The 12,901-nt window shown below is 46.3% G+C and overlaps 1 protein-coding gene across 1 annotated transcript in view; it reads right to left on the reverse strand.

The window, feature by feature from the left end:
• The window catches only part of fbln2 (fibulin 2), a 65,673-nt gene that overhangs the window by 24,859 nt on the left and 27,913 nt on the right, over window positions 1–12,901 (reverse strand). The window contains exons 3-6 of the mRNA XM_076269295.1: window positions 12,059–12,176; window positions 10,928–11,060; window positions 7,088–7,304; window positions 1,696–1,908 (exon numbers count right to left, since the gene is read on the reverse strand). Of these exons, the coding sequence (XP_076125410.1) occupies window positions 1,696–1,908; window positions 7,088–7,304; window positions 10,928–11,060; window positions 12,059–12,176 (681 nt within the window). The remainder of the gene's footprint in view (window positions 1–1,695; window positions 1,909–7,087; window positions 7,305–10,927; window positions 11,061–12,058; window positions 12,177–12,901) is intronic.

Below are 12,901 nucleotides of genomic sequence, written 5' to 3' on the forward strand. Positions count from 1 at the left end.
ACCCCACACACTTGGTAGCTCTACTGTATACTGTATATACATCTCAGCCACTACGCAGAGTAGACCCAATTTCTATTTAAAAAAAAAAAAAACAAGCAATAAAAAAAAACGAGAGATTAGTCTAAATCATGACAGCATTTACAGATCCACACAGGCAGTGCGTTCTTCAACACCCCTTTCTCAAACCAGAGGACTCTAAATCACTGAATGTAAATCCAGACGGCCAAGTGCCTTTTTTCAGAGTGCCTCTCTCTCCCCTGGGATTCGGCTGATAAATTACAGAATTATGGCTCCCTCATCCCGGACTGCTCCATCTAAACTGGTGCCACATCGCCGAAAGAATGGGACAAAGAACGCCAAAACTAGAATTATGCCCGGGCAACAGGACAGAATCAATGTGGACTTATCTACCAAAGCGTTTCTCTATCAGACCCCTGTCAAGAGCTAATCCAATTGTTTGAGTACCATAATGAGGGGGAGGTCAACCAGGTCATCAGAACCAGTTCCACACAGGACGCAATTCCACGTGTTTAGTTTGGACAGAGATTACGAGAATCTAGCAAACACAAGGCAAGATAACATGGGCTATATATTCTCTCTATGAGAAAAAGAACAAAAAAAAGTCTCCTCTCCTGTTTCATTATGGAAACAAACACACATACACACAAACAGACAGACAGACACACAAACACAAACACACACACAATAAAGAATTCTATTCAGAGGAAAATACAACCCCTCAGTAACGTTCTCCATATGCATGCACAACCACACAACCTCCATACATCTCTTTTTCCTTCTGGAAAGAGGATTTGGACTACCAACAATGATTTGTTCATGACAATGATCTACTTGGACAGGAAATCAGCTTGCCTAAACACACACCAATCTCTCATTCACATCGGCTCATCCTGTCCAGAAAATACATAACAGTATGGGGAGTATGGTATGAGCCAGATGAGGTCCTGTGAGGCTTAGCTGTTGTGCTTACAGTTTGAATGGATATATCAAATTCTAGTTCTTCTTATGCAGACTGATGTTTACTGAAAGGTAAGTTCACTATATTTCAACATGTGGATATTGGAAGTATTGCTAAATACACACCACTGATATCTGAGAGTTCTGACATAAATATGCTGTCTGAAAGACTGACTATCAACATCTGTGCGTTAGTATCTTAAGAGATACAGATGCAGGCTTTTCCACTACACCCAGAAACTCACACAAAAATGGATGCCGAATGCTCTTATACAACCTCAATACAACACCACTGTCTCCAACATTAACTGTCTGGAGTTATTTCTAATTTATTATACGGCTTTTCAGAATGCTGCAGAAAGTCCCACTGACTTTCAATGGGCCTTCCCAATGTTCGGAATAGAGATATTTCTGTATAATGACCACTGTGAATTATGAATGACCGATAGCTACCAATGGCAATGGGATTTGTGCTTCTGATTCACGTCTTACATATTATTCTGCAAGAAGTCTGCTCACTCAATGCAATAGAACTTCATTGAAAGTGAAAGCCAGCAAGAAGATAAGGATGAAGGTGTTCTGGACTTACTTTCTGATATTGACAGGTAGACAATACATTATCCCTTTGCATGGTGTGCATTCCAAATTGTGGCTCTACAAGGTTAGATTCTAGAGGGGAATTCAGCAAACCTCACCATTAAGGGTGTTGACACTCACCTGGCGCACAGGTGTGTCCGTCCTGCAGCAGCACGTGGCCGGGGCGGCAGACGCACTGGTACGAGCCCCAGGTGTTGATGCAGATGTGGTGGCAGAGACGCGCGGCGTACTTCTGGCATGCGTCCACGCCGCCCGTCTCCTCCAGCGAGTTGGCGGCCGTGTCCTCACCGTCGCCCGCCGAGAAGGCCTCCTTGGGGAATTTCCTGTCAGAGACTGAGGAGACGGGGGACGAGGATGAGGGGATAGGGAAGAGGGGAGAGAGAGAGAGCAAGAGAGAGAGAGAAAGAGAGAGAGGAGGAGACGTGTGTGTAATACAGCAGATGTGACCGGGCGGTGCTGATAATCACCATTACATTTCCCTCTGATGTGTTTGGTCAAACTGAAACACCACATCTGTTTTGCTCTGTTATTCTCTCTCTCTCTCTCTTAATTTCTCCTCCCTCTCTCATTACATTTCCACCTGTACTTTCTCACTTTTCTCTTTAATGCACCAACCAAACTCACCAACTCTTTCTTTTATTCTCTCCCCTATCTATTTCACACACACACACACACACACACGCACAATCACAAACACACATGAAAACAGTCCTTCTGATTAATTTGCTAGTCCAGGAAAAATAAGGTCTGACCCAAAACTAATTGCAATTTCTGGATGAGGAGCATTTGTGCAGCTTACACCCCTACAATCTCCTCACGCTGGGGAGCACTGGAATCTTTGTCTAAGTTACCGTACTTAAGATCTGTGACCATTGGAAAGTTCAGGTTGTCCCGGTTTCGCATGACATGCATCTGATATCTGTGTGATTAGTACTCTGTGAGCAACTGAACATTGAAGAATGGGTGCGTTCGTGAACTCGCCAAATACCATTAGGGTGCTTTGATAATGGTTTTATATCTGAAAATGTTCAGAACTCCAAACTGTACAAGTGTACCAAGTTTCATGTTTTTATGGAAAAAATGGACCTACCAGTGACCTATTCATAAATGATGCCAATTTTTTTTTGATTTGATGTTCCACCACTTGGATTTTCATGGACTTTTGTTCCATGGACCATGGGAAGATTTCATGAAGATTTCATGAACTGAATACAACAAAAGTCATATCTGTTGCCATTAGTTCTGGTTGACAGATTGCTCAAACTCTGCCTGCAACAGATGTTGATGTCAAACATCTACCTCCCTAGCTGTCAATCACCCTCTGCCTGCATGCCATCCCATAACCCTGGCACTAATGAAACAGTGTAGCGAGTTAATGAGCAGCTTGTCTGGAGCATCCTCATGGTCGCTGTGGTGATACGCCTGCGTGAGTGTCTGTGTGTGTGTGTGTGTGTGTGTTTGTGTGTGTTTGTGTGTGTGCTGGCCCGTGCCTCACCACCATACCGCAATCTCATCCGCCGAGCGTGACACAATAAACAGCGTCTCTGCCCGGCCCTGGCATCCCCTGTGCCTGAGGTAAACATTCCTCCCCGTCATTACCTGAGTGTAAATGCGACCGGAGCGAGGGGCCGATTAGGCCCTTTCCGCCATAATTAATCACACCTGGCGTGAGGCACGGAGAGTGAAAAACGATCCCCTCGCGCTTATAATTACTTCCCCCCTCTGCCTTTTTTTTTGTAATCACACACTCCTTTATGATCCGCGTTTAAAACCCTTTAAGGCAGTGAGGAGGGACAACCACCCACCTGACTGTGTTTTCTTTCCAGCACTAGCCATTTATGTGGAAGTTAGCAGAGAGAAGGGAATTGAAGAGGCGACTCATCCAGAGCTGTGCATCACGCGGAAAGGGAAGACCTACTGAGAGGACTGACGCACGGGGAGAGGACTGACGCACGGGGAGAGGCCACTTTCACAATGGATTCTTAAGTGCACCCTTTCTCCACCTCCATCTCACACTGGCTCTCCAATCCCCATTTCACTAGTTCACATTCCTGAATTTGCATAAAGACATAAAAGCATAATACATAAAAGCATAATAGAAAAGCATGTTTGGCGAGGTCTCTGGCCATGGTCCTGAAGGGCTTCGCGGAATCGTGCCGGAGTCGACTGCGCAGGCAGGAGTCGGGCAGGATTCCGCCATACACCCCCTTATTCTTTAACTATGGAAGACGGGAGGCGTAAGGGGAGGTGGTGGGTTGCGAGCGGAGTAACACCGATGCTGCAACTTCAGCAGGTAGACTGCGAATAAATAACCTGACTCATTGAAGAAGGAGGCGTGGCAAATTCCGTCACGCTCCTCCCGAACTTCCGTTTGTAAAACGCCATTAGGTCCCATTCTCCTCTTTCCTCTGTCTCCTCTACGCTCCCATGCTGAGCTCTCGCTCCTCATGCTCTCAATCCAATCTTCCAACTGCTACATTTATCTCTCTACTCTTCCCACTTTTGTCCATTCATCCATATCCACCACTCCCTTTTCCTTTCTCTTTCCCTTCTTCCCGCTCTCCATCTCTCTCTCTCTCTGTCTCTGTCTCTCTCTCTCTCTCTCTCCATCTCTCTATACTCTCCTGCTGAAAGCAGAGGAACAATGGGGCAATAAACGCTGCTCTCTGAGTGTGGACAGACGGTTTATAGCAGAGGCACGATGCCACCGTGCGAGGGGGAACAGGGGGACGCCGAGCACAAACACATCAGTGGCTCCACCAGAGAAATGTGTCACCAACACGCTGATCCAGGGCCTCCAAAGATGGGCTTCAATCAAGCCAACGACTCAATCCATCCCCTGCACACAGCTGCACCCCACCCCACTCACCCACACACACACACACACACACACACACACACACACACACACACACACACACACACACACAACTATTCATCACTCACTGCACAACATCAGAGAGCCAGATCCTCTCGCCAGCCACTCTGCCATTCCAGGCTGACAAACAAACAGCAAACGAAAGGCAGGACGTTTCGTTCCAAAACTGCCACCAAAACGAGGACGTTTCTTCCATTTGGGCTTGTTTTGGGATGGCGCTGAGCAGCGAGATGGGAGAGTGGGGATTAATCAGTATTCTGTCGGCACACATCGTCTGTTGAGACGGTGGCCGTGTCGGTGGCTGTGAAATGGCCCCTGGCGATAGATGCTCTCACTGCTCTCCCGAAAAAAGAAGAAAAAAGAAAAGAAAAGACAGAACAGAAAGAAAAGGGAAAAAACAGAGGAAGAGAGAGAAAAAGTTTTGTTGGCAGCGGCGAAGAGACAACAGCCCGTGTGACCATCTGGTCCTGATTCATCACAGCTTGTGCACATCTTTCTGCATTATTCTGAATGGTAACGTGACACCTGACCAATCAGCTCTGGGCATCTGCCTCCTCTTGTGAATCTATCAAAGGGAGAGCAGCGCTTCGGCGCTGACACACAAACACGCGCACACGCGCACACGCACACACACACACACACACACACACACACACACACACACTTCTACATGAGAAACGGAGGGCGTAGCCACGTCTCCAGGGCCAAAACATGAGCAACAGCAGGACACAGACCAGCAACAACATTTGAAAACCTCTGACAGGCTTTGATATGTTCATCAAGATATAGATATCTGGGAGAGGTCAAACTGAAGCTTCCAGAGAGAGATCCGCAGTGACTTGTAATGGTAGAATACACTAAACTGAAAACTAGACAAAAATTACTGCAATGAGATCCTGAGCAAACTTACACTCCTTTACCTACACACACACACACACACACACACACACAGACACACACACATTATTTTCAAAGTCGATTTATCAGTCGATAAATTGTTTTATCGTAATGTCAGAAAATCGTAAAAAAAAAAGGGCAATCTGCTTCCCAAAGCCCAAGACTATGTCCTCAAATGCCTTGTTTTGTCCACACGCCAGTGATATTTTAGTTTACACACACACACACACACACACACACACACACACACACACACACACATTCCATTTGGTTCCATTTTGTCCCTGGCTCTTGCTTGCTATTATTCTTGAGAGTGATCACAGCATGTGTCATCACATATGAGCGATCCAATCAGTCTGCTGGACCAGAAAAGTAGACATGACATTTCAATTTGTCATCATTTCAGTGACCATGCCATTGGCGCTGGCACGGAACACTTATGTTTCATCATGATACGCCAACATCATGTCAGATTGCAGTATATCCAATTGCATTCATCATCTCATTATATGATGGTGTTTGTGGCTGCATGAATGAATGAAACTCGTAATTAGTCATTTGTTGTGGGAATCATCGGGGGAATCCAAAGACTAGAGTTGAAAGTGGCAGAAAACAGTACAGTACATGTAAGTGTACCTAAAATGCCTAATGTCATGCAGAATCAAAACACTGTCATGCTCCAAGTTAAGTCCACAAACTACGGACCAACAAACTGTCGCTGTTATAAGTCCACCGAGTTGCAAGATCGCCAACGACTTTCGGACTGGTATGCTTCCAGTGATCTCCAGACTAACAAGGCCTAACGTTCGTGTTATCTCCAGACTGCCAGTGAGTGTAAAGAACTTTGTTGGCGTTGCATCGGTTGTGGAGACACAGCTGTGCGCAGTTTCACGCGAGTCATTATTGCCCTTGGACATTTTCGGCCGGTTGCAAATTGGAGTAATTTTATTTTTATTTTTTATTTATTTTATTTATTAATTTGTTTGTTGTCTGTCTTGTATGTCTTGGTGTCACGGGTACGCTGGCGACTACGCCGCTCCGTTCGCTATTGTCTTTGTTAGTCTATGTGTCAATGACAATGTCTTATATGTGGAGCGCTTTGGGTTGCACTCTGTGCATGTTAAATGCGCTATACAAATAAAACTGACTTGACTTGACTTGACTTGACTACAAACAGTACCAGTAGAATGAATATGCGCCATAAGTGCAGTTCTTCTGTAAACAAAACTTCCAATCTAGTTGGGGACCTAATGATGTTTGATGTTTAATAATATGGATACCATTCAGAGGTAGAAACAGCACATAAAGACATCCCATTCCCAGAGTTTAATTAAACAGCCACAGTATGATTGAACCTAAAAAAGAACAGGACACAGAGGTACCTATGACTTCATTAGTGCATTTCACCATTTGACTAGGAAAAGTAGCACATGTGTGAAATGGGAGTCTTGGTTGTACAGATTTTAATTGCATTTCTAATAGAATGGAAATAATCCTGACTCATTGCTCTGTGCAATGATTCCCGACACCTGAAAGATCTCATGCTCTATGGAAATGCATAAGGAGACACCTTTGTTTTCACTGTCAGACACTCAATTTCCACCGTTTCAAAAGCTAAGCCCCTGCAATGTGTCTTGTGCTAATTTGAGTGAGGTGCAACCAGGAAAAAGATTTGAGGTGCCATGGCGACCCACGCTGAACCCCTGCCGTTGGAATTCTGCCTTTGGCTCTGCCCACCTTTCTCTGGCGTGGCGGTGGGCCTGGGCATCTCCTTCCTCCTGAGTGCGGGTCCGTCTGGCACGTACCCTCCCAGCGTGCCCTCTGCGTCCTCCTCCTCCTCCTCACAGCAGGTCAGCAAGATGTGGCCACAGGGGTAGTCCAGGTACTGGTGGGAGTGGCAACCGAGGCCCGCCTCCCGCAGCTGCAGGCCCAGAGAGCAGCAACTGCAGCACTCCTGGAAGGACACACACACACACACACACACACACACACGCACACACAGAAATATTCAGCAAAACACAAACGTCATTACTCCTGAGGGGTTCCACACCACGCAGAGAATTGCACAACACAACACAGACAGCATGGTCACACACACACACACACACACAAACACACACACACACCCAAGCATTACGCAAAATAGCAAAACACAAAGTGAGGGGACCAAAGCAACAAAGAATATTACACAATACTGTATATCACAACACTACACACAGCATAATAATCTCCCTCTCTCTCTCTCTTTCTCTCTCTCTCACACACACACATACACACACAAAATATCCAGCAAAACACATTCTTCATTACTCCAGAGGGGTGCAACATTGCACAGACAATTACTCAACACACAGCAAAACAGAATCTCTTTTTCACACACAAACACACACACACACACACACACACACAGCGCTAGTTTTAAAACAGCACAGCCACCCTCCCTTTGCACCATTAAACAAGACCATCTTCATCACTTTATGATATATATAGCAGCCAGCCACCACCGCAAAAATGTATTTTACACCCCAGAACCTCTGTTGAGAATAAATAACAAACAACTGCAAAGCACAGGGTTTAGCAAGCTGAGCAAAGCCTCCTGATCACACACGAACACATTTCCATGCCATCCATTGTGGTGTGGACACCCCTTCAAAGGGGATTTGTTTGGGTTTGAGGCATTGCTTATGGGCATAAAATCATATGAAAAGCTGCTGGAGGAGCTTGTAGCGAGTTTACCAAACCCAGCAGCCTGGGGAGAAGAAGCCACAACATCCGTTTCCCCTCCAGAAAAGGGGATTCCTAGACGTCTGGTCTGATCGTCTGATTTCATTAGATTCACCCATTACTTCTGATGAAGCAGACACAAATTGCTGCACCTTTGTGGACCTTCCTCAGGCGCAGTCACTGTGAGGTTAGCTGGCTTGCTTTCAAATAGATACCCCCCCCCCACACACACACACAGACAAACACACACACACACACCTATGACCCATTAGATCCAATTATTATAGTCCATTGCAACATGATACAGAAAAGTGCAGCAAGCACTCACAGCCGGGCACACAGTAAATGACCAAGCACACAGCAGCACAGTATAGGCCAGGCCAGGCGTCCACGCAGACATGGTGAGATGGGTGTAACAGGCCGTGACAGCACAACAAGATCAGAGGGGAGTTCAGATCAGATGCAACTCTGATGCCCTCCAGGTCAGGCACGTGTTCCAAAGGCAGCTGGTTTTTGTTTTGTTTTTTTGCCACAAAGCAGAACACAATGGATGGATCTCTGCTGGCACTGCTTGTAGTGACAAGTTACATAACAGAGTTGTAGGTAGCATAGATGATTAGCGGTAAGCCAACAAGACACCACAGGTTCCATTCCCAACATCTGTCCCAGCCACTAACACATGAAGGGTGTAGAGCTTCATCACAACACCACCTGCAGCCCACGACACAGCATCAAAAAGCTCAACAGAGCACAGCATGGAATACAGCAGTGTAGAACCACAGCCTTTAACACACACATCAGTTATAAAGACCAAATACCCCATTAAAAAACATGCCACAACGCACAGAGGAGCTTAACTGATTGTAGCTCTGCCAAAAAACCCAAACCCAATACCCCTAGCCTGGCAGCAGAGGTTAAACACAAGATAATATTGGGAAACATGAATCTAAATGGCTTTGCAGAGTGGTCCATGGTGATGCGACCAGTAATCTGGCCCAGAGTGCAACACGGCTCACTGCTGATAACAGGGCCTGATTTGTTGTGGCCACAAAAATGTGAGGCTGCATTGTTGCTGGGAAACACATGTTGAGTGCCTTGGCCAAGACAGTGCGTTTCTCTTGGCATGACAGTGTATGCACTCTGCCTCTGCTAAATCAAACCATACACTCTGCTGTTTTGATGCAGCAGGGCAATTGTTCAGTACCAGGAGAACTGGAAAAATCGACCAAAAAATGTACAAATGCCAGAACAGCACAGCAACTCTCTCTGACTCAAGCTAACTCTGAATTAAATGTCCCCCCTGTGAGATGTTTGTGTTCACAGATATATCTGAAAATGAAATCTTGGGGCAAACAATCCGCTGCTTCTTAGTCTCGGCTATCCAAAACATATACAAAATTCGCACTGAAAAACAAAGTGCGATTTCCTGAAACAGATTCAGTAGATAGCATGCTGGCTTACGCTGGAACACAGGAGAGGGCACAAATGTGGCTGGCTGTATGGTGGGGACTGCATGGGGGGATGCATGGGGACTGCATGGGGATTGCATGGGGACTGCATGGGGACTGCATGTGGGACTGCATGGGGGACTGCATGGGGACTGCATGGGGGACTGCATGGGGACTGCATGTGGGATTGCATGGGGATTGCATGGGGGACTGCATGGCTAAAACCAGTAACCCTGTCCTCAATCAGACACGGCAAAAAAACACACCATAAACACCTGCCTATGGACATGTCATGGACTCTCAGTCAAGCACAGACTCTCAGTCAAAATGTCGGTATTGGGGCACAGTCGCTGTAGCAGTCCTGGAGTGCCTTACTGTATGTGTTCAAGCTGTTTTCGCTTGAAATTGTGGCTTTTTAGGGCTTGTCACGCCAGGGGTCAATGGCTGCATTCCCCAAAGCTGACACAAATAAATAGCTTTGCGTGAATTTTTTTGGCAAACACATCAAAGCTCCCTGGCCCCAACGCTCTGGATCTAACATTATATGGATATTCAGGATATTCAGCATTTTCAGACCCAGAGTGCCGTTCTTATTCCCACATGGGGGGAAAAAAAGCTGAATTAGATTGAGAACACTTTCAACTGACAGCGGTGGGGATTTGGGGCAGACGGACCTCCGAGCGTGGCCTCCACAGCGTGGACATGGACCTGCGGCCCATGGGGTGTGTGTGTGCCGTGTGGCTGGCTGAAAAGCAGTCGCCCCTATACATGACGTGCTGATTGTCTCATTGCTGTCTAATGAAAAGCCCTTGTTGCAGATGGCAGTAATCACCATGCAGATAGTGCTCTGCTCTTATCTCAAGAGAGAGATGCAGCTACTTTGTTTTAGCCATTTAGGTGACACTTTTATCAGGTTGGCTTCTATCCAGACCAATGTATTAGTGCAGATCTGTCAAACCCCAGATAGAAGCCAATTCTGGAATCGTGCTGCATCCAGGCCGGATGTGGGCTAACGTTGGCTGCCGCCTGGGATGTAGTTCTTCCACGGATGCCCCTAACCTTGACACTGCCAGGGCAATGCTATCACAGCGAAGCTACAAACGATGCATCCATTATCTCCTCCATTAAAAGTGTGCTGGGCCACATGTCCACTTTCATGGTAAATGGTAGGAAAATAGAGTGTGCACGGTCGGACACGCCTGCTAGACATGTGTGTGTTTGTGTGTGTGTGTGTGTGTGTGTGTGTGTGTGTGTGTGTGTGTTTGTGTGAATGTGTGTGGCATGTGTGTGTGTGTGTGTTTGTGTGTGTGTGTGTGTGTGTGTGTGTGTGTGTGTGTGTGTGTGTGTGTGTGTGTGTGCAGTGTGTGTGTGATGCGGTACGGTGCATGCATGCGGCGTGACTCGCCTGGTAGGAGTCCTCTCCACAGAGCCGTCCATCCGGTGGAGCCTGGCAGGCGTCCCCCCCTCTGGCAGCGCTCATGCCAGCCAAACACCTGCTCTGCCTCAGGGCGCCCGTGCAGCACTGCTCCTGGACAACGCTGGCGCAGGGGACACAAGGACAAGCCGTGGACACTCAAAATTAGAAACAGGAGGAGACGTGAGGCGCTGCGACAGACTGACGCGGCTCCAGGGCTTAGAGGGACAACACTCCGACAACTGTCAGGTGTGTGTGTGTGTGTGTGTGTGTGTGTGTGTGTACCAGGTGTCATCTATTATAATCTAGTCTTGAGTAAAAATGTTAAATAATGTTCAAATGCTATGTGCAATGTTCTGTGTGTTATGCAATGTAATTTAACATAAGGTCACAATTTAATATAGACATACATATTTGATGTATTTTACATGATTCTGAGTTAGAAGACAGAAAATGGTGCACTAAACTATTAATTGGGGATAAACTGTGCTGGAACACAATAAATGTAAGAACACAGCATAAGGAAAAAATTTAAATAAATCATTTAGAACAAATCTAAATATAGCAGACAATACGGATGCGTTCTGGCACTCTGCCTTCCTAAGTCCTCAGGATGCTACAACACTGAGACGCTTCTGCCGAGGGTATTGTGTGCTATAATTACATTTGTGTGTATGGATGTGCTCAAACAGCACTCAAACTATTTTAACCACATACTTATGCGTAAACTTCAGTGGAGTCCAAGTTTTATAGGCTCTGGCATGCCCACCACCTTTAAGTTATATTTGGAGAAACGGGAGCGCACATCTAAAATATGTTTTAACAGGTGCCAGACAAAACGTGTCAGAGAGAGAGAGAGAGAAGGAGATGGTTCTTATTTGCCTGATGAAGATCTGTTGAGATCGAAACGTTGCCTTTTCAGAATAAATAAAGTATTTCTTGAAGCCCATACATAGTGTGCAGACCATCTCCTTCTTTACCATCTTTAAGTTCACATACCACTGCTCATGTCCAGGTGTCCCTCTCTGCTTACTCTCGAGACCACAGGTCACCACCAGGGTGGTGGGTCTCTAGAGACCACACAAAACCTGGGGGGGGGGGGCGGTGGGTCAGCCTTCCTACCTACATAAGATGTAGTTGTCGTCAGGCATGGTGGGCATGTCACTGCAGTGGTGGTGCTCGGCGGCCCACTTCTTGCCCACCTCGCAGCATCTCTCCACCTGCCTCATGGCGAAGGCACCTAGAGGAAATGGAAGAGGAGGAGGAAGAGGAAGAGGAAGAGGAGGAGGAGGAGGAGGGGGTTGGGGGAGCAGGAGGAAGGAGGAAGAAGGAGCACACACAGGCACAGCCCAGTCAGACACAGTCACAGTGCTAGAGGCTAGAGGCAGGCACACAGCGAAAACAGAGATTGTTCACAGCGGGAGCAGAACTACTGTTGTGATGGAGGAGGAGGAGGTGTGGCTGCAGCCAGAAGAGCATATCAAAGTCTACAGCTACGGTAAAAAAGTGTGTTCTTGACGGATTTTGATGGATAGATGAGAATCTACTGAATCTAAACTTGTGATGGCAGGAGATAAAAACTCAGTGTTGTTGTGGGTGCTATTAAAAAATGAAATGCTTGTCTCAAAAAAGTACAGGTACAAGTTGGATTGCTGTAAGACAGCAAGGACTCAGATACATAATACCAAACATAACGTACCATTACAGAAGATAGCAAGTAACAAAAAAATATGCATAAAATACTTCTTTTCAGTTTGATCCTAGTAAGGCCACGAAAGGACAAGCTATTCATATCCTGATCCATCTACAATTACTACTTTTTAATATAACTCCCAGAATGTAAAAAAGGAAAAAAATTTGGCTTCTGGCAATTGTGACAGTGTGTAAACTAGTGTGAGTTTGAGTGGAAATTAGATCCGACAATGTAGTGTGTGTGTGTGTGTGTGTGTGAGAGAGAGAGAGAGA

The sequence above is a fragment of the Alosa pseudoharengus genome, unplaced genomic scaffold, assembly GCF_046254945.1.
Source record: "Alosa pseudoharengus isolate Yale_2024_CS ecotype anadromous, Long Island Sound unplaced genomic scaffold, YU_APseudo_1.1 YU_APseudo_1.1_scf_5, whole genome shotgun sequence".
NCBI lineage: Eukaryota > Metazoa > Chordata > Actinopteri > Clupeiformes > Clupeidae > Alosa > Alosa pseudoharengus.